Source organism: Ananas comosus, linkage group 21 (assembly GCF_001540865.1).
Source record: "Ananas comosus cultivar F153 linkage group 21, ASM154086v1, whole genome shotgun sequence".
NCBI lineage: Eukaryota > Viridiplantae > Streptophyta > Magnoliopsida > Poales > Bromeliaceae > Ananas > Ananas comosus.
In genome coordinates, this window is record NC_033641.1 from 701,139 (window position 1) to 725,631 (window position 24,493).

At 31.8% G+C, this 24,493-nt stretch overlaps 2 protein-coding genes across 23 annotated transcripts in view; both read left to right on the forward strand.

Annotated features, from left to right (window-relative positions):
• LOC109726183 (bidirectional sugar transporter SWEET14-like) overlaps positions 1-24,493 on the forward strand; it is a 94,454-nt gene that overhangs the window by 55,149 nt on the left and 14,812 nt on the right. The gene's annotated exons all lie outside the window — the stretch shown is intronic.
• LOC109726182 (two-component response regulator-like PRR1) lies at positions 4,474-11,087 on the forward strand. 22 transcript variants are annotated; one of them, XM_020255642.1, is made up of 8 exons: positions 4,474-4,757; positions 6,300-6,461; positions 6,558-6,691; positions 6,798-6,965; positions 7,237-7,318; positions 7,446-9,656; positions 9,777-9,982; positions 10,345-11,087. In XM_020255642.1, the coding sequence occupies exons 1-6, from the start codon at positions 4,595-4,597 to the stop codon at positions 8,312-8,314; spliced, it is 1,578 nt and encodes a 525-aa protein (XP_020111231.1). In that variant the 5' UTR covers positions 4,474-4,594; the 3' UTR covers positions 8,315-9,656; positions 9,777-9,982; positions 10,345-11,087. The 22 variants fall into 22 exon arrangements, with proteins under 22 accessions (XP_020111231.1, XP_020111233.1, XP_020111234.1 ...); XM_020255644.1 differs by lacking the exon at positions 10,345-11,087 and having other exon boundaries at positions 7,446-8,976; positions 9,575-9,656; positions 9,777-10,151; XM_020255645.1 differs by lacking the exon at positions 10,345-11,087 and having other exon boundaries at positions 7,446-8,976; positions 9,578-9,656; positions 9,777-10,151.

Below are 24,493 nucleotides of genomic sequence, written 5' to 3' on the forward strand. Positions count from 1 at the left end.
GAGAGAGAGAGAGAGAGAGAGAGAGAGAGAGAGAGAGAGAGAGAGAGAGAGAGAGAGGCTTCATTGTGAGTCTATTAGTTAGGTCTAACATATCCTTCCAATTTCTACATATATGAGAGAGAGAGAGAGCGCTTTGTTTATATATTTATATTTATATATATAATATATATGATGTTACATTTGTATTTGTATTAATGTTTTAATGTGTTTTGGTTTGGTATGCATGGAGTAATAAATATGGGTCAAGAGCTACACATTAATAAGGAGACTTAAAATACTTAATAGATAGGCTACATTCTCTCTCTCTCTCTCTCTCTCTCTCTCTTAAACTCTCAAGTTTAAATGAGGCAACAAAAAAAATGCTCCAACAAAATAAAAAGTAAATGCTTTAGCTACCTTAATTAGTTAGTAGTTGCTCTCTCTTATTAAATTATCATAGTGAGCCTCAATCTAACCCTACATAGTACAATAACTAATTTATTAGACTTTAATCTTAAATAGTACACAGCAACAAAGAGATTCATTGAATCTGAGCACTAGTTACTAGTTACTACTTTATTTTGACTAGATCCAATAAATTTTATCTATGAACGAAAACAAATTTAACTTAAATTCAAGATTAATAAATGGTTTATATCAAACTTTTTTCTTTTTGTGCATGACATGACACACATCAATGATGTGCGTGCATGACACTTGGCGAATGCTTGGGGATGCATGAGATTTTGAATTTGTACGTATTCTCTTCATCGATTGATCAGGTCTAGTAAACACACAGATGACAATTCGATGCAATCGACATGAATGAATCAACTGAACCTAATTAAGCTGCGAGGGAGTTGCATTTGAAGTTGTGAACTTAGCTTCGATACGATGTTAAAGGGCTCTGACTCAACCAAATAGCTTCGATACTGAGACCGACATTTTAAGTAGTATCCAATATGCGACTAATATTCTTTAACAACATAGGTCGAGTAAAATCGATGTGGGCTCGACGGGCTCAAGCCAGCGGTTTCGACTAAACTTGGGCTCAGATCAACCCGAAACTGAATTGATTTGGCCCAGCCCACTAAAACCACTACTATTTTTTATTTATTATTATTATTATTTTTTTTTAACCACTACCACCTTCTATAGTTCTATGGGTACATGTTCAGTTACTTACTATTAAAAAAAAATAAAGAAAGAAAAAAGTAATAAAGCATAAATTATATGGTAAATTTATTTGGTTCAATATCCTACTATGTGAGTAGAAACCAATTTAACTTGAATTTCTACATGGTTCTATTTGTCGAATTTAAAATATTAAAATTTATTTTCTAGAGCTTCAATTTCACGATAAAATTCTCTCTCTCTCTCTCTATGAAGATAAGGGGTTTGATTTTAAAGTTGGTTTTACACTTGTACAAGAAACCATTTGCTTGATAAACAAATTAATGTTCCCAATTTTCCCCATCTTAGTATACCTAATTGTTGACATGTTCAACAAATTTTTTTTTTTTTCTACTACTTATGTGATTTTCCAACCACCATTTGAAAATAGAAACTAAGAGTTGGATTAAAATTGATAAGCATGAGAGAACTTGGTTTAAATCTCCCATGTTTTTCTTTTTAATCTATTAATTTTTTTACAACCCCTTTACGAGGCTATTTAATTGTTCAATTTTGTGCAATAAAGATTTCAATTTAAGTCTTAGTTAAGTCCATGTCTCTTTGGAGCTAACATTTTGATAATGATGGATTATTCAGCCGCGCTTTATGTATGTAAAAATACTTTTTGAATAAAACTATTTATAAATATACAGATAAATTTATTATTGAATCATCTAATTTCAACGTAGCCCAACATAACAAATAAAATTTTCGACTAATTCACGTTTGGCACTCTTAAATAAACATTTTGTTTAAAAAAAACACTTAATTGCATAAAACACCAAGTGTTTTATTCAGTTGTAAATCAAATTTATGATCTTGGCTAAGCAAAGAAGATTCATCTGCAAATGGTAAGCTCAATATCTTTGAAAACAATTTCACCTCAAACTGAATTGAAGTCGTCTTTCACGAAAAGATCCAAAATACAGCCTATGCAAAGGACGTGACAATAGAAAAGACACACTGATCACACTTACGAGCTCAACTACAGTGTTCACGAACTTCGATCTGACTCAACCCCCCTAAACGTTAAGTTTATTGTCGAATCTCTTATCATTAAGTTTACTATAAATTGCAACCTCACTCAACTGATTGAACTCACCCTATTCAACTTATTAGTCTTTTGGATCTCTTATCGTCAGGTTTGTTGTTGCATTTTTTTTTATTATTGGATGCAAGGATTTAAGTGTTGTGGTACGGGATTGTGTCGAAAATTTGCTGGCACGATGCGTGTCAGGCCGTGCCGATGAGTGCCGGCTACAAAATATACATGCGTGTCAACACATAATGACATGAAATATTTATTTTCTTTAACAACAAAATATTCTAATGATTTATTATATATTTTTAGCAGATTTTTTGAACTTTAATGAGAAAATTACTTACTAATTAAAGAATAAATAATTTTGAGCTATGCTATCGGTATGGGAATTATATTGTGCTGACATTTTGTTGACACGATATGACACGGTGAATACGGTCCATGTTGATGTGCATTTAAGTTCTTGATTGGATTTACAGAGTTTACTATTTGGTGGTAGTACAATGATGAATTTTTTGGATATAAAATTGATAGTAAATACAATACATCTATTGTCAATAGTATTTAATTTGCCTACCTCTACAAGTATTATGTGTTTTTGAATGCGCTCCCAAATTTCAAATTTTTCAAAATTTTGGTTTGAATCTGTAAACCATGAACATATTAATACATATAACTTTTTCTGACGGAATCTGATAAAGGTTGATGGAATGTTCTATAACTTTTTTGACAGAAAATGCTGAATAACAATTCTAATAGTCTTTGTTTTCAAATATATATAAAAAATATAACATTTTAATTCAACTGTTCGATCTTTCAAATTTCAAAATTTTGATTTTAGTGCTCAATCTTTCAATTTGTTTGGTTTTAATAATTTAAGGAAAAACTTCAAATACTACCTATATAGTTTCGCGCTTTTCCACTTTAGTACCCTGTGATTTAAAATGTATCACCTTCACATCACGTGGTTTTATTTTTTCTTTTCGTTATCTCGTCTGTTAATTTTTTTTCATTAAATCAGCGACAAAGTTAAAACCACAGGATACTAAAGCGAATATTCGATAAATCATTGGTGGGGTATCTGAAGTTTTTTGTACATGATTTAACGAAGAGTAAACGGAGACGCTGACGAAAAGACAAAAAAAAAATCACAGGATACTGAAGTGATACAGTTTAAACTACATGATACTAAAGTGAGAAAGCATGAAACTACAAGAGTGATATTTAAAGTTTACCCATAATTTAATAATTCTTCGGATACAAAATTTAAGCTAATTATTTATTATAATAAATTTATACTTATGTGAATTATCTTAAATATACTAACTATCCTGTAAAGATAAATGGTCCGTTCAAATTTTGAAATTAAAAGATCACTAACTAGCTCAGATCAAATAACTTAAAAGGTCAAGTAGTAAAATTAAAATTTTTTTAAGCTCCGATAGTTATAATGGAATAGGTGATAGTTGAGGTAAATTTGAAATATGGTAAATAAGAGGCTAAATTACAGAAAATTGAACAAAAATAAGAAACGCGGTGAATCGTTCACCGTTTTTAGAAAGCGGTAAATTTTAAATTTAAAATTTTCTTTTATATTGTTACATTATATGTAGATTATTGGAGTTTTTATTTCAGTCTTAGAATTATATGAATAGATCGTTAAGATTGTATGTGATTTATTAAAATTTTAAAAAATTTATATAAAAATTAGAAAGAAATAGTTTGATGATTCAAACCGTCTTTTAAATTTTATTAATTAAAGATGATGAATGATTCATCATTTTTTTAATTGTTGTTTCAGCCTGATGCTGAGTTAACGAATTAGGTTATTTAGCCGGTTAAATTACAGATAACTCGCTTATAGAATATCTGCTTTTTTACTTTCTCTTCCTAACTTTCGAAAATCTATATTTTACTCCCTCAACATTTCAAGTTATTACATTTAGCCTTACTCCATCATGGTTCCGTCACTATTCCGTTCTGTTTCTTATAATTTATACCGAAAATATCCTTTAAAATAACAGAAATATATTAAAAGTTTATTTTTTTTTTAAGAAGAAGTAAGGGCAATTTAGTTCTTTTGCCCTCTCCGTTAATGCCATATCTTTGAAAATATTTTTGAAATTTTAAGGAGGGGGCAAAATGTAGGTTTTTAAAAATTAGGGAGGCAAGTGAAAAAGTCGGTATTTATGGGGGGGTTTCTGCAAATAAACTTATTTGTGGCGTTTGAGAGGGTTATTTGGCATATTATAAATTTTTCGAGTGTTTATGTGAAAAAGCGCTTCTAATAATCGCAATGAGAAAGCCCTAGTTAGGGTTCCTCGTCCCCGCCCCCGCCCCCTCTTCGTCGTCGCCTTCGCCCTTGCCGTAAGAGTTTAACCTAGCTCGACGATCCAATCCATGGGGCGGAACGAGGGAGCAGCGAGGGAGGCGGAGGCCGCGGCCATGGGCGGCGGCGGCGGAGGCCACCGATTCTTGGATCGGAGCAAGGTGAGGATTCTGCTGTGCGACCCCAAAAGCTCCCAAGAGGTGCTCCACCTCCTCTCCAAGTGCTCCCACCAAGGTGATTTCAATTTCAATGAAATTAGGGTTCATCTCGCCTTCCTTTCACTCCCTTAGCACTTTTATTTTCGGTAAAAATATAGAGAACTTGATATCGTTCCACTGTATCGAAAGAGCGAATCGATCCTTCGAGGGGATCGTGCCTCCGGATAATAAAGACGTAGAGAGAAGAGGACGAGATATGAGGGAAAAGGAGACAATTTTGCTTGCCTATAAGCCTATTTCTAAATAAAAAGCTATTTGAATTACATTTGAATTTGTTTATTAAAAGAAAACTACCTGGGGTCGCATAAGAACTTATCAGTAGTATGGACCATTTGGATTTGGTTACCTAACTTTTCAAAATTTTGATTTTACTATCTAACCTTTCAATTTGCTTGATTTGAGGCAGTAAACTGCACTTTGAAGTCAAAGTTTGATATACAGATTTAGTTAGTATACTTCATGTAATTCTCACAACGATAAATTCATTAAAATAAGCAATTAGCTTAAATTTTGGAGTCAAAGTGCCGCTAACTTGAAAGATTGATTAGTTTAAATCAAAATTTTGAAAGGTTGGGTCGCCAACTCAAAATAATCTAGAGTTCAAGTAAGTTTTGTTTGTTTTTACCTTTCAAGAATCACCTTTGCACCTTTTCTCCTGCCTCAACAATCTGTTTTAAGTTTTCAAGTGCTTCAATTTTAAATTTGTCTTAGTAATCCTATCTCAGTAGCTTCAAGAATCAGGAAAACTCTGACAAATGTCTTCGCAGGTGATGCTTTCTATACTTAATAGAAAGAATCACTTGCATTGAATAAATTGTCTGTGTCTCAATTGCTACCATACATAAAGAATTGCTTCATCCTTAAGTCTGCACTTCACCTTTGGCTCAATTAGGCCCAAAATTTGGTGTGATTGTCAAATTCGGTTCTAAAACTTTGGCGCCATTGCTCGTCATGTCATATTAGTTATATATCTAAATATCTATCCAAAGTTGCTAGTGCAACAACTTATATGATAGCATTGTCCTTTGCCAACTCGCTTTAATGAAGTTTTGCGTCCAAATTCAAACAAATATTCCAAAATTTTGGGCCTATTTGAAACAGTATAAATTTCTGGTGGAAATTGGAGCAATTATTTATTCAGGATAGCAGTTGAGACTGGGACTGAAGTGCAAGGGGCTCTGTTGTAGTTTAGCCTAATTTGTCCATTGAATTGCCGATTTCGGTAAATCTAGTAAGTTTGGAGAGTTCTTCTTTTGAGATCAAATTATATTGTTCAGACTGTAACTTAGATGTTCAAATATGAAACAACGCTGTATGACACCTCGTTGTTAATAAGTCTTTCCATCCGAATTTACAAGTTGTCCCAAATATATTAGCCTATATTTGAGACGAATAAAATGTAAGATTCAAATTGAAGCTATTGAAGATGTTGAAGAGAATTGTCAGGGAATCATCGTTCAGATGAGAATTGTCAGGCAATCATCGTTATAATTGTTCTAGCGTAAAGGCAAGCAACAAGTAAACTGATTATGATCTGTGCATCTGTTGATGATTTCAGTAACTTCAGTGAGGTCTGCAAGACAGTTGATTGACGTGCTTAGGGCTCAGGCAGCAGACATTGATATCATTCTCGCAGAAGTTGATCTCCCCATAGCCAAAGGTTTCAAGATGCTCAAGTACATCACTAGAGACAAGGACTTGAGGCGCATTCCCATCATCAGTATGTTTTTTTTTTTTTTTCCTACTGCTTTTCCACGCTTGTGATGTACATTTCACGTAGCTGATTCTTATCGCCATTTTTGTTTAAATAAATCAGTGATGTCTTCTCAAGATGAGGTTTCGGTTGTTGTCAAGTGCCTGCGACTTGGACCAGCTGACTATCTCGTGAAGCCATTGCGTACCAACGAGCTGTTGAACCTTTGGACCCACATGTGGCGAAGAAGACGGACGGTACTCAACTGCTTGGATTTGCTCCTACATCCTGAGTTACGCTTCTTACTTGTGTGATGCAACTTGAATGGTTGTAATCAGCCATTTTTGCTGTCTTATTTTGCAGCTTGGTCTGTCCGAGAAAGAAGTCTTCAACCATGATTTTGAGTTGGCACTGTCAGACCCAAGTGATGCCAATGCAAACAGCACAACTCTATTATCAGATGACACGGATGATAAGCTGAAGGGAAACTCAAATCAGGAAACAGGCACCTCAAATCATCGTGAATATGAGGCAAGCCTTGGTTTTCCATGAAATCATTTGCCTTTCAGTCTAGTACATAAATCAGACTCTAGTGACACATTTGACTAAGGATTGAAAGCCACTTCAGATTCTTTTTGTGATTGCTCCGCTGGTTCTAGATTTTTCTATGCATCTTGCCTATAACTCGGTTGCTTTATCATATTTTATCAGGTAGGGTTGTGCTAGGATGCTAGTGTGAACTAATATGGATTTCTGAAAATGAGACTGTCTGTTCATAATGTTTCATATTGTATCTTTCCAGTCTAATACCTTTGGTGTTGAACCCGGGTGTGTTAGCAGAACGCAACAGACGGCAGATGCTGCAGTGGGTGGTGATTGGGCATGTAAGCGACTCAACTCTTCTTGCAGCTTCTGCTGCTTAGCTTAGTTTTTTTTTTTCCGCTTTATCGATGCCTGCTGTGCAGGTATCTTCTTCCCCAGTCTTCCTCAGGAAATGAATATTTTTACCAGCATTCTCAGGGGGAGTCTTTTCATTCCCAAAGAAGACCAATCTGAGGGTTGGCGAGCCTTCTGCATTTCTGGCTTACGTCAAGTCAACCCCACAAGCCAAAAATTCCAACTGTACCCAACTGGATGGAAATGCAGGCCCTTCAGAACCCACGAAATGTCAGGACAATTTACACGCAGGAAGTGAAAACGAGAGAATTAAAAGCAGAGGGACACATGAAAGATGTTCCGAGGAAAATGAAGCATTTCAGATGCCGACAGAGTTTACTCCGGTTTGCTTCTCTTCTTCTAGCACACAGCCAGAATCGAGTAGTGAAGGCCAAAACAATGTCTCTGGCGCTCCGTCGGTCTTCCACTTCCCATTTTATTATCCTGGAATGATGCCCTCGTCAGTGCACATGTTTCAAGGATGCTTAAACAATGTGCAAGCACACAGCTCACCAGTGCTGTTGCTGCAGTATAATGCTCTTCCTCATTTGCCAGTAATGCCATCAATTCCTTATAATCATGTTGGCGTGAATTTGCAATCGGGCCACATGCCTGCCACAAATGTTTGGCCGTCAGTGACGAGCACGTCAGTGCCTGAAGCCAAGTCTGGTCGAACTGAAAGAAGAGCAGCAGCGCTTGTGAAATTCAGGCAGAAAAGGAAGGAACGTTGCTTCGACAAGAAGATTAGATACGTAAATAGGAAGCATCTTGCTGAAACAAGGCCCAGAGTGCGGGGTCAATTTGTGAGGCATGCGAACAATGTAGATATACAGCTTGGTGGACTTAATGCCGGTGATGATAATGCCGAGGAGGATGAAGATGAGGAGCCAACATCAAGAGAACTCGAGCTTGTTTCTTCTCCTGAATATAACACGAGGAACTGATGAATGGAACCTTCCGAAACGTACTCAAGTGCCTCTTTTGCTTTATGATGGTTAGTGGATCTGCATTTTCTCCGGAGCTCCAGATATTTGCATGTTATCCATTGGTCGAGTTATTGGAGAGAACGCCATCGATAAAGTTGGGAAAGGAAATACCATAGTGAAAGAGGCATTTAGGTGGTATTGTTCATCGACTTCTTTGCACAAAAAATTTATAATGCATGCATCTATTGTTGAAATCTTGCATTGAGCTCCCTCTCCCCCTCTTTTTTATACTTGATCTTCCATATATCTGTATGGAGTTTCAATTGACGACAATATACAAAGAAGGAAATCGTCACATCTGTTTCAATTTAAAACATGGATACACCAGACTATTCATGTCGTGCTTCACTGCTTTGAAAGTAGAAACAAAGCTGCATATGTTCTGCACCAAGGATTAAAAGAAAACCTAGGTTTCCATCTATTTTCCGGCGAGGTAGATACTAGCCCTCTGGAAGGAGAAAAGAACTGAAACAAGGATGCTATGATCAAAATTCTTGCACAATGTAGATCTTCCCTAAAATGATTGAATCGTCAGAAAGCTCTTCTAGATGCTCCAAGGCAAAATGGTCAATGATCTTTTTTTTGTGAATCTTTTCTGATATTTACTGCTGGCTACAATGGTAATGAAAAGTCTTAATTGCGCGATTTGCAACTTGCAGTATTTGATTATCATCTCATAGTTTCTTTGAAAGTTCGTCATTGATGGTGTGCATCTATCCTATGAAATTGATTACAGTATCCTTTTTGAGTTTTGACTCCATCATTCAATAAGTCACAATGTCTTGCAAAAAATGCTATTTGTTTGTTTAAAGCATTATGTCATGTTTTCTTGCAGCTCTTTCTTGATGTTGAAGCCATGTGTTGTTTGACTTTTTTTTTTTTTTTCCATTTCCGGTGATCATTATGCAATCTATCCAATGATGAATCTCATGATTCTAAAAAAAGTTCTGGTTGAGCTACTGGAATTATCTAATGAATACACATTTTTACCTACCGGAGATATAAAAAATATATGCAAACTGAGAAACTTGCTATATTGGACTCCAACTGCGTGATCTTAAGGGCCGATAGATAAAGCGATAAGCACTCTTAAACAGTAATATTATCAATAGATGATAATTTCCATCAATGTCAGCTACACTGTATTAAGCTTTCAATTCTACGAAAACTAACCGAAAAAGGGATTGTATTGCACCTGCAACCTTTTTTTATCTTCAGCAGGTGCCAAGTGTGTGCGGATGCCGAGAAAGATCCTATTATGAAACAAGAACTGGCTGGGCTTGCCAGAATAGTTTAGAAGGTATAGTTTTCTTCTTCACTCTTCTTGGTTCTTATATCTTCTTTCATTTCTTAATGACTTCTTTATTTTCGCCCTGACATGCTTTGTTTCTTTCCATTTGTTTGTCTGTCCAAATCGTAGTAGCCTTTGTAATGGAACGGAACTCTCGCTTTGCGCCTCGCAGATTGATGATGAAATAGAAAAGCATATGGATCTTCACAAGGAGGTTCAAGAAAGCGACATTAACACTATTGTTGCGAGAAGGCGGAAGGACTTCACAGAGGAATTCTTTCGTCATCTTTCTATATTTTCAGATACACTTTACAGCAATCTGGACGAGCGAGATGGTACTCCTCTACCTGTTTGAACACTCTTACTGGTGCTTATACTGCACTATTGTTCTCAGATCTGAGACTTAATTTGCATATACTTTTTTGTTTCACTTTTATCTATGCGAGACCTTCTAGATGGTTACTATTCTTAGAGTAAATGTCCGGTAATTATTGATTCATTGCACTTCGTATGACTAAAACTTAATCTGCATACTTGTCCCAATATATATATATATATATATATATATATATATATATATATATATATATATATTTTCGGTTTAAAACAGTGATTGTGAGATAGAAGACTGATAGCATTTATTCATATTTGTATCTTGTGCTCCTTCTGTTGGTATCTTGTGCACAAATGGATCAAGATCATGCTCGACGCCTACTGTTGCGGCAGATGAGCAATCCCGCAATCCCATTGTTATACAAAGGCAATCCCATTGTTATAAAAAGGCTAAATATCCTCGAGGAAACAATCGAAGAGGAGTATATGAAGATCAGCAGACAAGACGAAGACTTGGAACTGAAAGACAAAAACTGATTTCCAACAGTTTGTCGAATCACTGTAAAACTACACCCCAATCTCATCATCAGAGTCAGGAGAGAATGGTTTGGTTGTTAAACAAGGTGCTGAGATGTTAGTAAGATATCGGGATGTAAGAGATGTCGATGATTGATGAAATTTTATCCGATAAATGCGTAGATGTCCTCGCGTATTTGTTCTATGCCCTAAACATCCACTTCTGATTGTGTTCCTTGATGCTACATTGTGGGATTATTGGGCAAGTCTCACATTGTCTGATGATTTTGGGCTGTATGTGTGTTTAGGGTTAACGAGAACGTCAGGGTCTAAAAGTGGAAATTTGTAACACCCCAATAGTACCACATTGGACGGGAATAGAATTGTCGTTGGGTATATAAAGGACTTCATCAAAATAATAATAACTGGACTTAAGTATTTTTGACTGGTGGTTTGAACTCAATGATTTTTTATTGTTAGTGAGTTGGGTCGTTACATACATACAGGCGGCCGTAGTGCGCGCCGATCTCATTATCAGAATCAAGAGAAACAGATGCTTTGGCTCTTAATAAGATGGTAAAGTTGATTTTATTGATGAATTGTATCTTGAGATCTTGTGATGAAAAAGTTGATCTCCCTTTCACTGCATTTAATGTAATTTGGTGGAGAAAAAGCATATGCATGCCTCTATAAAAGTATGCTATGTATTTTTGTATGTGTTATCCAAATTTCAAATTTTCAATTTTTTTGTATTATATATATATATATATATATATATATAGAGAGAGAGAGAGAGAGAGTGAGGCTACTATGTTATCGGAAGCACGGAGCCTTCTATGCTTCCAGCTCGTTTTCGATGTTGCGACTTTTTCGTTAAACTTGATCTAGATTATTTGGAGTACCTAGAAAATAAATTTTATTATTTTTCGATATCATTTGCCTAGTGATCGAATGGGCTCAAAATCAACAAATTTCAATGGCCGTAGTGAGCCGTTTGCAAGTTTAACGGCGTAGAAATATTCAAATCACGTGAAATTTTGATAGAAAATTTTTTATACTATATAAAATAAGATCAATATTTTTGATTTAAAATTTTAATGTCCTATTATTATATTTTGTAAGATTTTTATTTTCAGCCGTTGATTTTGAGCCCTTTCGTTCACTAGGCAAATGATATCGTAAAATCATAAAATTTATTTTCTAGGTATTTCAAATACTCTAGATCAAGTTTAACGGAGCCGATCGACGATTTGAAAGTCGCAACATCGAAAACGAACTGGAAGCACGGAAGGCTCCGTGCTTCCGATAGCATAGTAGCCTCACTCTATATATATATATATATATAGTACGTCTCCCGTGTTTTCGAACGTACGGAGGTCTTCGTACTTGTAAGTTGTTTTCGATGATAGGACATCCGATTCGACGATCGGCTCTGTTAGGCATAATCTATGCTATTGGAACTATCTAGAAACCAAATTTTATAATTTTTCGACTTCATTTACCAAGCGATCAAAGGGTCTCAAAAATGATTATTTTAACGGCTGATGTGGCACGTTTTTAAGTTCAATGGTGTAGAAGTATCCAAATTATATGAAACTTTAATAGAAAATTCTTCTTAACATCAAGAGTAAGAACAATACTTCTGATTTGAAATTTGAGTTCTTTATCACTGTTTTTTATGAGATTTTTATTTTCAACTGTTTATTTTGAGGCTACTCGTTCACTAGGCAAACGAAATTAAAATATTATGAAATTTGGTTTCTAGATAGTTCTAATAGCGTAGATCATGTCTAACAGAACCGATCGCCGAATTAGACGTCCCATCATCGAAAATAAATTACAAGCACGAAGGTCTCCGTATTTTCAAAAGCATAGGAGCCTAGCTCTCTCTCTCTCTCTCTCTCTCTCTCTCTCTATATATATATATATAGCAGGGCTGCTGTGCTCTAAGGAGCACGAAGGCGTTCGTGCTCCTGAGCCGTTTTCGATGATGGAATTTTCGAATCGACGATTAGCTCCGTTAGACTTGATCTAGCGCATTTGAAGTTTCTAGAAAATAATTTTTGCGATTTTTTGATATCATTTACCTAATGATCGAAAGGATTCAAAATTCATAATTTTTAATGGTTGATATCTGCCGTTTTCAAGTTTAACGGTGTAGAAGTATTCAAATTAGATGAAATTTTGATACAAAATTTTTTATACTATCTATAATAAAATCAATATTTCTGATCGAAAATTTTAGTGCTATATCTCCACTTTTTATAGGATTTTTATTTTTAGCCGTTAAAAATTATTGATTTTGAATCCTTTTGATTGCTAGGTAAATAATATTGAAAAATCTAAAAAATTATTTTTTAGAAACTTCAAATACGCTAGATCAAGTTTAACGGAGCCAATCGTTGATTTGGAAACTCCATCATCGAAAACGGCTCAGAAGCACGGAGGCCTCCGTGCTCCTGAAGAGCACAGCAGCCCTGCTCTATATATATAGGTAGTAAACGAGCCGTTTTACTACCGATTTGTTTTCGATGATAGAACCTCCAAATTGACGATCGGCTTCATTGAACATGATGTATACCACTTGAAGTGTTTAGAAATCAAATTTTAAATCTTTTCAACATCATTTGCCTAATGATCAAAGGGTTTCAAAATTTGTAATTTTAATGGTCGATAAGAGGCGTTTTCTCGTTTAATGGCGTAAAGATATTCAAATCAATTGAATTTTTGTTAGAAAATTTTTTAAACTATTTAAAACAAGATCTATACTCTTGATCTTGATTACAAGACTCCTATCATCATTTTTTAAAGAATATTCATTTTCAGCCATTTATTTTGCTGTTCACTTAATGGATAAAAGAACAATATCGAAAGTGCATAAAATTTGATTTCTAGGTAGTTTAAATGGTTTAGATCATATTTAACGGAGCCGATCGTCAATTTGGAAGCTCTATCATCGAAAACAAATCGGTAGTAAAACGGCTCGTTTACTACCGATAGTATTCTAGCTCAACTCTCTATATATATATATAAATTTTGAGTTCTTTGTATTTATAGTGAACTATTACCTAATGTTTTCTGAATTTGTTTTCTTTTTAAGATCACACTTTTTCCCAAACATCTCAACCCTATGCTCATTTTAGTGACATTTCTCTTTCACACAATGCTTTAGAAATTCTCTAGTGAGCCACATCTACATGAATTGCTGCTTTCTCAAAATCTTTTTAAAAGTCAAAACCTATCAACTGTGTATAAATTGACACTTATTGTCCTCTTAATAGGGTTGATAAAAAACGAAAAAAAAAAAAACAAAAACAAGAAATGGTTTCATTCATTGATTGAAACATTTGCAAAAAAAAAAAGTCAGTGGTGGATTCCTTTTCATGTAAGGCTTGTTCACAATCCTTCTCGTGCTATACTATGGATTTAAGTTATGTTAAGACTTAATTACACTATGCCACACAATACTTTATAATTTTTTTGGCTAAAATATAAAAAAAATTTCTATAAATACCTAGCGTTTCACTTTTCCTCATTGACATTCAAAAATGTATATTTTGCCCTCTAAAAAAATTTAGAAATATTTTCAGAAAGTTACAGCAATAATGAAGTGTTGGAGAAAAATTCAAAATCCTCTATTTTATTATTTTAACTTATTAATCTTAATTTATTTTTATTATATATATATATATATATATATAGAGTTGAGCTAGAATACTATCGATAGCAAACGGACTTCGTTGCCATCCATTTGTTTTCGATGATGGAGCCTCCAAATCGACGATCGGCACCGTTGAACATGATTTATACCACTTGAAGTGTTTAGAAATAAAATTTCATACATTTTAGATATTGTTCTTTTATCCATCAAGTTGACACAAAAATAGACGGCTGAAAATGAATATTCTTTAAAAAATGATGATAGTAGTCTTGTAATCAAGATCAAGAATATAGATCTTATTTTAAATAGTTTAAAGAATTTTCTAACAACAATGCAATTGATTTGGATATCTTTACACCGTTAAACGAGAAAATGCCTCATATCGACCATTAAAATTACAAAATTTGAAACTCTTTGATCATTAGGTAAATGATGTCGAAAAGATTTGAAATTTGATTTCTAAGCACTTCAAGTAGTATAGATCATGTTCAACGGTGTCGATCGTCGATTTGGAGGCTCCATCATCGAAAATAAATGGATGGCAACGGAGCCCGTTTGCTATCAATAGCATTCTAGCTCAACTCTCTCTCTCTCTCTCTCTCTCTCTCTCTCTCTCTCTCTCTCTTCATCTACGTTTCTCCTCTCTTATATATATATATATATTATATATATATATATGAGCTAGGTTGGTATACTATCGGTAGCACGGAGACCTCTGTGCTACCAAGTTGTTTTCAATGATACGACTTCCAAATCGACGATCGGCTCCGGTAGACTTGATCCACACTATTGAAAATATTTGGAAACTAAATTTCATAATTTTTCGGCATCATTTACCTATCAAACGAGTAGTCTAAAAATGAACGGTGAAAATAAAATCACACAAAAAATGATGATAAAAGGCTTGAATTTAACATCAGAGATACGATCTTACTCTAAGTAGTGAAAAAAAAAATTTTATAAAAAATTTCATCAAATTTGGATTGTTTTACACCGTTAAATTCACAAACGCATCAAATCTATTATTAAAATTTTTAATTTTGAGACCTTTTGATCACTAGTCAAATGATGGCGAAAAATTGTGAAATTTAGTTTTCAAATACTTTTAATAGTGTAGATAATGTCTAACGAAGCGATCGTCGATTTGAAAGTCACATCATTGAAATAATTTGTAGCACGGAGGCTGATAGTATACCATATATTATATATATATATATATATATATATTATATATAATTATATATATAATATATAGAGTGAGGCTACTATGCTATCGGAAGCACGAGCCATCCGTGCTTCCAGCTCGTTTTGATGTTGCGACTTTTTGAATCGTCGATCGGCTCCGTTAAACCTGATCTAGAGTATTTGGATACATAGAAAATAAATTTTATTATTCGATATCATTTGCCTAGTGATCGAATGAGCTCAAAATCAACAAATTTCAATGGCCGTAGTGAGCCGTTTGCAAGTTTAACGGTGGTAGAAATATCCAAATCACGTGAAATTTTGATAGAAAATTCTTTATACTATATAAAACAAGATCAATATCTTTGATTTAAAATTTTAATGTTATATGTTACATTTTTGTAAGATTTTTATTTTCAGCCGTTGATTTGAGCCCCTTCGTTCATTAGGCAAATCATATCGTAAAATCATAAAATTTATTTTCTAGGTACTCCAAATACTCTAGATCAAGTTTAACGGAGCCGATCGACGATTCGAAAGTCGCAACATCGAAAACGAGCTGGAAGCACGAAAGGTTCCGTGCTTCCGATAGCATAGTAGCCTCACTCTATATATATATATATATATATATATATATATATTGTTAACGTCCTTTAAAACGGACGTCCGCTCCGAGTGCGGAAGTTGCGCACGTACGCGCTCCGTGCGGTGACTTCTCATCGCGCACGGATTCTCGGGCGGTTTTTTGATGTCTAATTAGCTGTGTGTAATTAAATGGGATTGAACGTTGGTGGGATTCTAACGTTACATTCTATTCCCCTGTATATTTGTATGCTTGGCATACTGTTCATGTGGACATATGAACACGGCAGAGAGAGGAGTTTCTTCTTTTAATTTCTATTTTATTTTGTTTGATCTTTTATCATCGGGTGTTGAAAGAGTCTCCGTCACCCTCCTTCACGATCGTGCTCGCAGGAAGAGGAATTCCGATCGTACGTACGTAAGGACGGAAATACGCCCTAGGGCAGTGCCCCCGCACGCTTCCGGATAAGATCAAATTTTTATTAGAATATTTGCGTCTATCTGTAAGTTCGATTTTAGCTTTATCACAAAATTAGTTATATTTTTAATCACAATCAGATTTTCTGTGAGGTATTTGTTCTAACATGAAGAATGTAAAATGACCAAATTATCTTTACTTATCCTATAAAGAAAAAAATAAATTTAATATATTTTTGTCATTTTTCAAGAATATTTTTAGTATAAATTATAAAAAATAGACAGAATAGTGACAAAACCTGGACAGAGGAGGGTTAAATGCATCAATTTGAAATTTTGAGAGGATAAAATATAGATTTTTAAAGGTCACGGAAAAAAAAAAAACAAGAAGAAGCATGTATTTAGAGAAGAATTTTCTACATTTTAGACTATGTTCTTTACTTTTTACACTGTACTATTTTTCTTTTCAAAAGCACTTCTCAATTATCCCTTTTTTTTTTTTTTTTTTTTTCAATCTCTAAACTATAAGCAAATTACTGGTTAAAAATGACATAACATATATTCAACTCATTTTGAGATAAAAGTAATAAAATACATAAAACAACAAAAAAGTACTTGAAAATAATTTAATAGAAGTTTTCATGAGTCCATTATGGATATTTATTTTACATTATTTTTACTATTTAACTAGCATAAAACAAAGTTGTCAAATTTTATCAAAAACAATAAATTTGTTAATAGTAATATATATATTAACAAGAAAAAAATAGTTGAGTAGTGTCTAGGAGAAAAGAAAATAGTAGAACAATAAAATAAACTTTATAATATAGGATAGAAATTAATAAAATATAATAATACAATAATATTTTTACAAAAATAATAAAATATTGTAATTAAGTCTTAATTCTTATTTGTACATCATCAATTTGCCGCCGGAGTAATTTGATTACGCGATTAGAGTTTTAGTTTACACGTTATCACTAGCCAGTGGGAGTGAAAACGGTCGAATGCAGTCGACATTTTTTGACAAAATCATGCTCGCATTCATATTATTTTTCGACGCGGATATGTACCAGATACTAAATTTTCATTACCATCTCTGGTAAAAATGAATTCGGATTAAGATATAAGTCAGATTTGCATTCAGATATTATTCAGATAGTAATATATAATAATATACATATATAAAAATAAACTAAAATGTGGTATTCTTAGGATTTAAAATTGTCCTATATATGAGATACAAGAGGGGCTAAGTTTTTTAACTCCGCTATAGTATTTTGGGCGGTGAATAAACTCAAGAAGGTAATAGGATTTCGATGCGGATATGTACCAGATACTAAATTTTCATTACCATATCTGCTAAAAATAGATTCGGATTAAGATATAAGTTAGATTTGCATTCAAGTATTATTCAGATAGTAATATATAATAATATACATATATAAATATAAACTAAAATGTGGTATTCTTAGAATTTGGAATAGTCCTATTTATAAGATATAAGAGAGACTAAGTTTTTTAACTCGACTATAGTATTTTGAGCGGTAAATAAACTCAAGAAGGTAACAGGATTAAGCGTGCTAGAGCTAAAATAGTTTTAGAATGGATGATTCCCGGAAAGTGAGGCATCACATAAAATTAGAAGGAAAAAGACAAAATAATTAAAGATTTATAGTCATGTTCAAACTTCAAACTCCATATACAATTTTAACATGAGAATTATAGTAAAATAAACGGAGAATACAGTAGAAAATTACTTTATCTCCCTACAATACATTAATATCTCTCTTTTATTTTTATGGGATGAAAACCGTTGAATACGATCAAATTTCTTAAAAAACCACATTCACATCCATAGTATTTTTCAATTTTTTTTAGGTACAAAGGTAGATATGAATATATATCGAATGCTAAATTTTAACATGAGAAGTAATTTGGTACTTTATTTTATAAAAAAATATAAAAGATCTTAACTATTGATGGATAGAGAGTAAAGATATAATTTTAATATATAGTAGGTAAAAGGGTTAATTCGTTCGAGAATATTTTATAATTAAATTATGCAAACTTTAAAGAAATTTTTGATTAATATCCTAAATTTAGGCATTAATTTTGTATTAATTTTAGGAATTGATTGACATTCCAAATTTAGGCATTTATTTTAGAAATTTTCATGTTTCTCTCATTTAGGCATTAATTTAAATTATAGCAATTTTAGAAATAGTACTATTTCTAAGTACGTTGAATTTTAAATTTAAAAATTTAAATTTTAAGTTAGAGAAATTTTGTATTAACGTATAGCAGGTAAAAGAATTAGTTCATTGGAGATTATTTTTTAATTAAATCATGCAAAATTTAAAGAAATTTTGCATTGAACTTTATCCAAACCACTTTAGGCCCTACTAAGTACTAACCATGAATTTATACTTAGGGTTAATTACACCAATGGTCCCTAACCTTTACACTATTTTTCAATTTGGTCCCCAACCTTTTTTTTTTTGCAATCAAGTCCCTATTCTTTTGATTTCATTTCAATTAAGTTCCAGTCGTTAGATAACTGTTAAAATTGACGAAAAATGCCACGTCAGTGCCACGGAGGCGCCATGTCAGCGCCACGGAGGCGTCGTGTCAGCGCCATGGTGGCGTTGTGTTAGCGGATTGCAAAAAAAAACAGGTTGGGGGCCAAATTAAAAAACGGTGCAAAGGTTGGGGACCAATGGTGTAATTAACCTATTAAATTTATATATTCAAAAAAAAAATTTAAGATTTAAATTTTAAATTTAAATTTTGATTTTGGATTCAAATTTAAATTGGAATTCAAATTCCGATTTTGTATTTAATTTTAAATATTTAATTTTAAATTCAAATTCACATTTGGAATTCTAAATTCTAATTTAATTTCAAACTTTGATTTGAAATTTCAAATTCAAAATGTGAATTTGAATTCGAAGTTTAAATTCAAATTTAGAATTGAAATCAAATCTTAAATTCAAATTTAAATTTTGAATTCAAATTTAAAATTTAAAATCAAAATTTTGAATATGATTTTAAATTTAAATTCAGATTTTAAATTTAAATTTCGGTTTCAAAACTTTCAGTTTAAATATAAATTGAAATATCAAAATCAAAATCAAAATTTTAAGTTTGAATTCAAAATTTAGATTCAATTAAAAATTTAAATTTAAAATTTGAATTTCAATTCAAAATTTTAACTTAGCTTTAAATTCAAATTCAAAATTCTAATTTCTTGTTTGTTTAAAATTTTAATTTTAATATTATTTTTGAATTTAAATTTAAAATTTTGAATTTTTATTTTTAGGGACTAAAATGAAAAATGTGCAAAGTATAGAAATCTAAATTAACATGCAAAAGGATGCCAAATAGGCGCTGACGTGGCTATTTCGTTAATTTTAATATTTTTTTTAACGGTTGGGACGTAATTGTAATAAAATTAAAAGATTAGGAACTCAATTACAAAGAGAAAAAGGTTAGGGACTCAAGTAAAAATTGCTGCAAAGGTTGGCTACCGGTGTAATTAACCCTTTATTCTTATTCTAGTACTGAAGCAGAGAATATAAAATAATCTTTTTCGATGGCACAGATTTGTCCTTGCTTATAATATAATACATCTGTAGTTGAAAGTGACATAAAATTAAAGTTTATATTGTTAAAAAAAAACAAAAGATTAAGGTCAATTTTTAATTTCCTAAATAAATAAGTTTTTAAATTTTATTTACTATAAAATTAATCTATGCTAATAGAAAATAAAACTAGTTAAATTGATTTAAAGTCGTCAAATTTTTTAATATGACTTTGATAAAAGAAAATTTATGTGGTTTGATTCAAACTGGATCGGTTCACTAGTTTGATGGTTGACCCGACGGTTCGAACAATTCAAAACTATTTTTTGACAAATTTGATTCAAAGGGTTGTACTGAACCATTTTATTTAACCTAGTCACGATCAACCATGCCCATGTTTTAAATTATTGACAAATACCTTTCGTTACGAAAGCTACTAACACCTTTTTTTTTTTTGTAACCGTACTTTCTATCATAATTTTGCGTAAGGATTTAAGCTTAATTTTGTTCACTTAAAAAATTATTTGACGACTATAAATAGAATTTTTTTTTTCTTTCCTCCAGAGAGGGTAATATTACCACCTAATATATGGAATAGTAAAAATTTATAAATGCACTTTTCAACTGTATGCAACTAAATAAAGTATTTATAACTGTAATATTTTTTACTATATCCAATCAAACAAGGTGCATGAAATTATAATTGTTATATTTTTAACATCATGGATCTTTACCTATACTGTATTTGTAATTAGATCGAATCAAATAATCTTGAATAAGATATACCTACTAACTGTTCTAGCAGTATAATGGCTCTTGCATATTAATGTGAAAAATAGAGCGAGGCTACTATGCTTTTGGAAGCACGAAGTCTTCCGTGCTTTCCGGTCGTTTTCGATGTTGCAATTTTCGAATCGTCGATCGGCTCCGTTAAACTTGATCTAGAGTATTTGAAGTAACTAGAAAATAAATTTTATGATTTTTCGATATCATTTGCCTAGTGATAGAAAGGGCTCAAAATTAATAATTTTAATGGCTGTAGCGAGCCGTTTGCAAGTTTAACAGTGCAGAAATATTCAAATAACGTGAAATTTTGATAGAAAGTTTTTTATACTATATAAAACAAGATCAATACCTTTGATCTAAAATTTTAATGTCATATTATCATATTTTGTAAGATTTTTATTTTCAGTCGTTGATTTTTGAGCCCTTTCGTTCACTAGGCAAATAATATCGAAAAAAGAGCATAATTTATTTTCTAGGTACCTCAAATACTCTAGACCAAATTTAACGGAGCCGATCGACGATTCGAAAGTCGCAACATGAAAAATAACCTGTAAATACGGAAGGCTCGTACTTCTAGAAGCACAGTAGTCTTACTCGTGAAAAATATGTGGAAGTACAATAGCTGCAATATATAAAAAGTAAAAATGTAGTACTTGAAAAGACAAAAAGAGTTTGCCATACTTTTTTTGAGAATTAAGAGTTGCATACTTGACAAGACAAAAAGAGTTGACATAGCAACCTGACAGGTAGTTTGTTTGTACAGAAGGAAAAGAAAAAAAATAAAATAAAATAAAATTCTTTCCTCAACACATGAGAGATGGGAATGTTGAAATTTTATCACAAAGCAAAAACACCTGACAATTTATTTTCGCATCATTCTCAACAATAAAACATCTGAATCCACATGCAATAATATTAAATATAATATAGAAGATTATTTTGGGGGGCCATATGGGGTCCACTTTTTTTTTTTTTTTTCTCTCTCTCACCCTCTTTCACACACTTTACAAATTTTCTTTTATTTTTTTATTATTTTATTTTATTTTTATTTATTTATTTATAATTTATATTTATAAACTTATTAATTGATAGCTTTTTGGAGCTCTCTCTGGGTTTGGGGGGCCATATGGGGCCCCTTTTCTTCTCTCTCTCTCTCTCTCTCTCTCTCTCTCACACTTTACACATTTTCTTTTTTTCTTTTTTAATTTTTATTTATTTATTTATTTATAATTTGTATTTATAAATAAATAAGATCTTTTCTTGTTTTGAGGGGTTTATAAACTTATTAATTGGGAACCATTTCGCGCTTTCTCCGGATTTAGGGGGGCCGTGTAGGATCCACTTTTTTTTTTCTCTTATTCTCTCTCACACACTTTACACATTTTCTTTTTTTATTTTTTTATTTTATTTTTATTTATTTATTTATAATTTATATTTATAAATAAATAAATATACTAATTTGGAACCAAAAAAGACCTTTCCTTATTTTGGGGGTTTATGGGGCTACATCAACTTTTTAAAGAATTAATTGCACATTGGGTTTCAATTTTTTCGCTCTTTTTATTTTGGTCCCTAATTCCTAAACTTTGCATGTTTTTCACTTTAGTTCCCAAATAATTTTTAAGGATTAATTTATATAATAATATAATATTTGGTAGTTAATTTTTTTTTACAGTGCAAAAAATATTTATTTTGATTTCGAATGCCTTTTTATTAATGTTATTTTTTGTGCTTCTGATAATTAGCTACTGATTTCTTCACTAATTTAAAATTTAGGAATCAAATATTTTATCAGTTGTATGCGTAACGATAAAAGTTAATGATAGCATAATGAAAACGTTGCTGCAAAAAAACTCTACTTAATTTTTTTTTATTTTTTTTAATTCTACCTTGATGATAATAGAAAAATATTTTTTTATCTTTCTTAATACTGTAATAATCTTTTATTTTATTTTAAACTGATTTATTCGTTTTACTTATTAAATTTAAATATTTTTAGAAAGAAATATACTTTAATTTCATTTTTTAATTTATTCTTTACTTTTTAATTATTCAATACTGAAATAAATAATATTTAAAAATATTAATGTATAATAAAAAAAATAATATTAATAGTTATAATAATTTACTATTATATTATTTTCCCGCTGCATTGTGGGGCTCTTTAACTAGTAATCTTATAAAACTTCAAAATACAAAGAAACCTACCTTGGATTTTTAATAATTTTCTTCAAAAAAATAATATTAATAGTTATAATAATTTTCTTCTCTTCCACTTTTGATAATTAAGCAGAAAATTTTTTTAAAAAACACGAACCTACCTTGGATTTTTATTACTTTTTTATATTTTAAAACTATAACATTACATACAAAACATAAAAAAAAAACTTTATAATATTATAAACTTCTCTTTCACTATTTCTTATGAGATTTATTTTCAGCCATTTATTTTGAAATGCTCGTTCACTAGAAAAATAAAGTCGATAGTTCTAATACTGTATATCATGTCTGATGGAATCGATCGTCGAATTGGATATCCCATCGTCGAAAATAATTTAAAAGTAAGAAGGTCTCCGTCCGTCCATATAGGGTAGGAGCAGTGTTGAATTATTTGATAAAATCAGGAAACCTCTTTATAAATGCCTTTTTTTTACTTTTCTGTTTGAATTTCAAAATCTATATTTTACTCTCTTAAAATTTTAAGTTGATGCATTAATTTCCCTCCGTCAGGTTTTCGTCACTATTCCGACCATTTCGTATAATTTATACAGAAAATACTTTGGAACATGCCCTAAAAAATAACAAAAATATGTTAAAAAAATTTATTACACAACAAGTATTAATAATTTAATTATTTCGCTCGTTTCATTAACACCGTAATTTTTTAAAGTTATTTTTAATTTTTTAAATAAAATATATATTTAAAAATTAAAAAAATAATAAATAAATATTTTTTATATTTTATTTTTTAAAATTATAAAAAATATTGTTAAGAACGCGAGCCAGCATATCAACAACCTTCAGCCTGAGGAGAGGGAGGAATTCTACACTATTACACTTGCACCACATCATCAATAACAAGCCAATCACCTTTCTTCTTTTCAAACAAAAGTACAATAAAAATACTTTTTTATAATCATGATGGGACATAAATCTTTAAAAGGAGATTTTTGATTGATTTGTTACGCCACGTCATCAATATACCCATTGTATTCTAAAATTTTTCGAGGGGAGGGGGTGTCACGTGAACAAAGCTTAACAAAATTAGCCCCTCTCTCTCTCTCTCTCTCTCTCTCTCTCTCTCATGTATTGTGGTTATTTTGGCTTTATCCTACTAGTTTGTGTAACGTATATGAATATATAAATATATAATATAGTATGTAATTATGTAGCTTCATCTTTATTTATCAAAGTTTTATAGTTGTTTAAATTATTTTGAAGAGTTTTTTAGTTATCAGATTGATTAGTCTTTAATTTTTGGGTATATAATTATATAAGCTTAAATTATCAGACAGTTTATTTTAAAATCATTAGAAAGAACTGTTTGTCTCTAAGAACCCGTTTGGTTCGGGGTTAAGGGGTGGAATAACGCCTTAACCCCGAAGTTATTTCCAAACACCCAATTTAAGGGGTGGGGTTAGCTAACCCCGGGTGGGGTTAGCTAACCCCACCCCAAATGGGCTATCCCGAGATAGCCTATTTGGGATGGGATTAGCTAACCCCACCCCACCCCATTATTCCAATCAAACAAAATACTATTTTACTCACTATCTTTCTTATCC

Coding starts and splice junctions, on each gene's coding strand:
- LOC109726182 (XM_020255642.1), top strand. CDS start 4,595: ATGGGGCGGAACGAGGGAGCAGCGAGGGAGGCGGAGGCCGCGGCCATG. Junction 4,758..6,299: donor CTCCAAGTGCTCCCACCAAG/GTGATTTCAATT, acceptor TGATGATTTCAG/TAACTTCAGTGAGGTCTGCA. Junction 6,692..6,797: donor TGTGGCGAAGAAGACGGACG/GTACTCAACTGC, acceptor CTTATTTTGCAG/CTTGGTCTGTCCGAGAAAGA.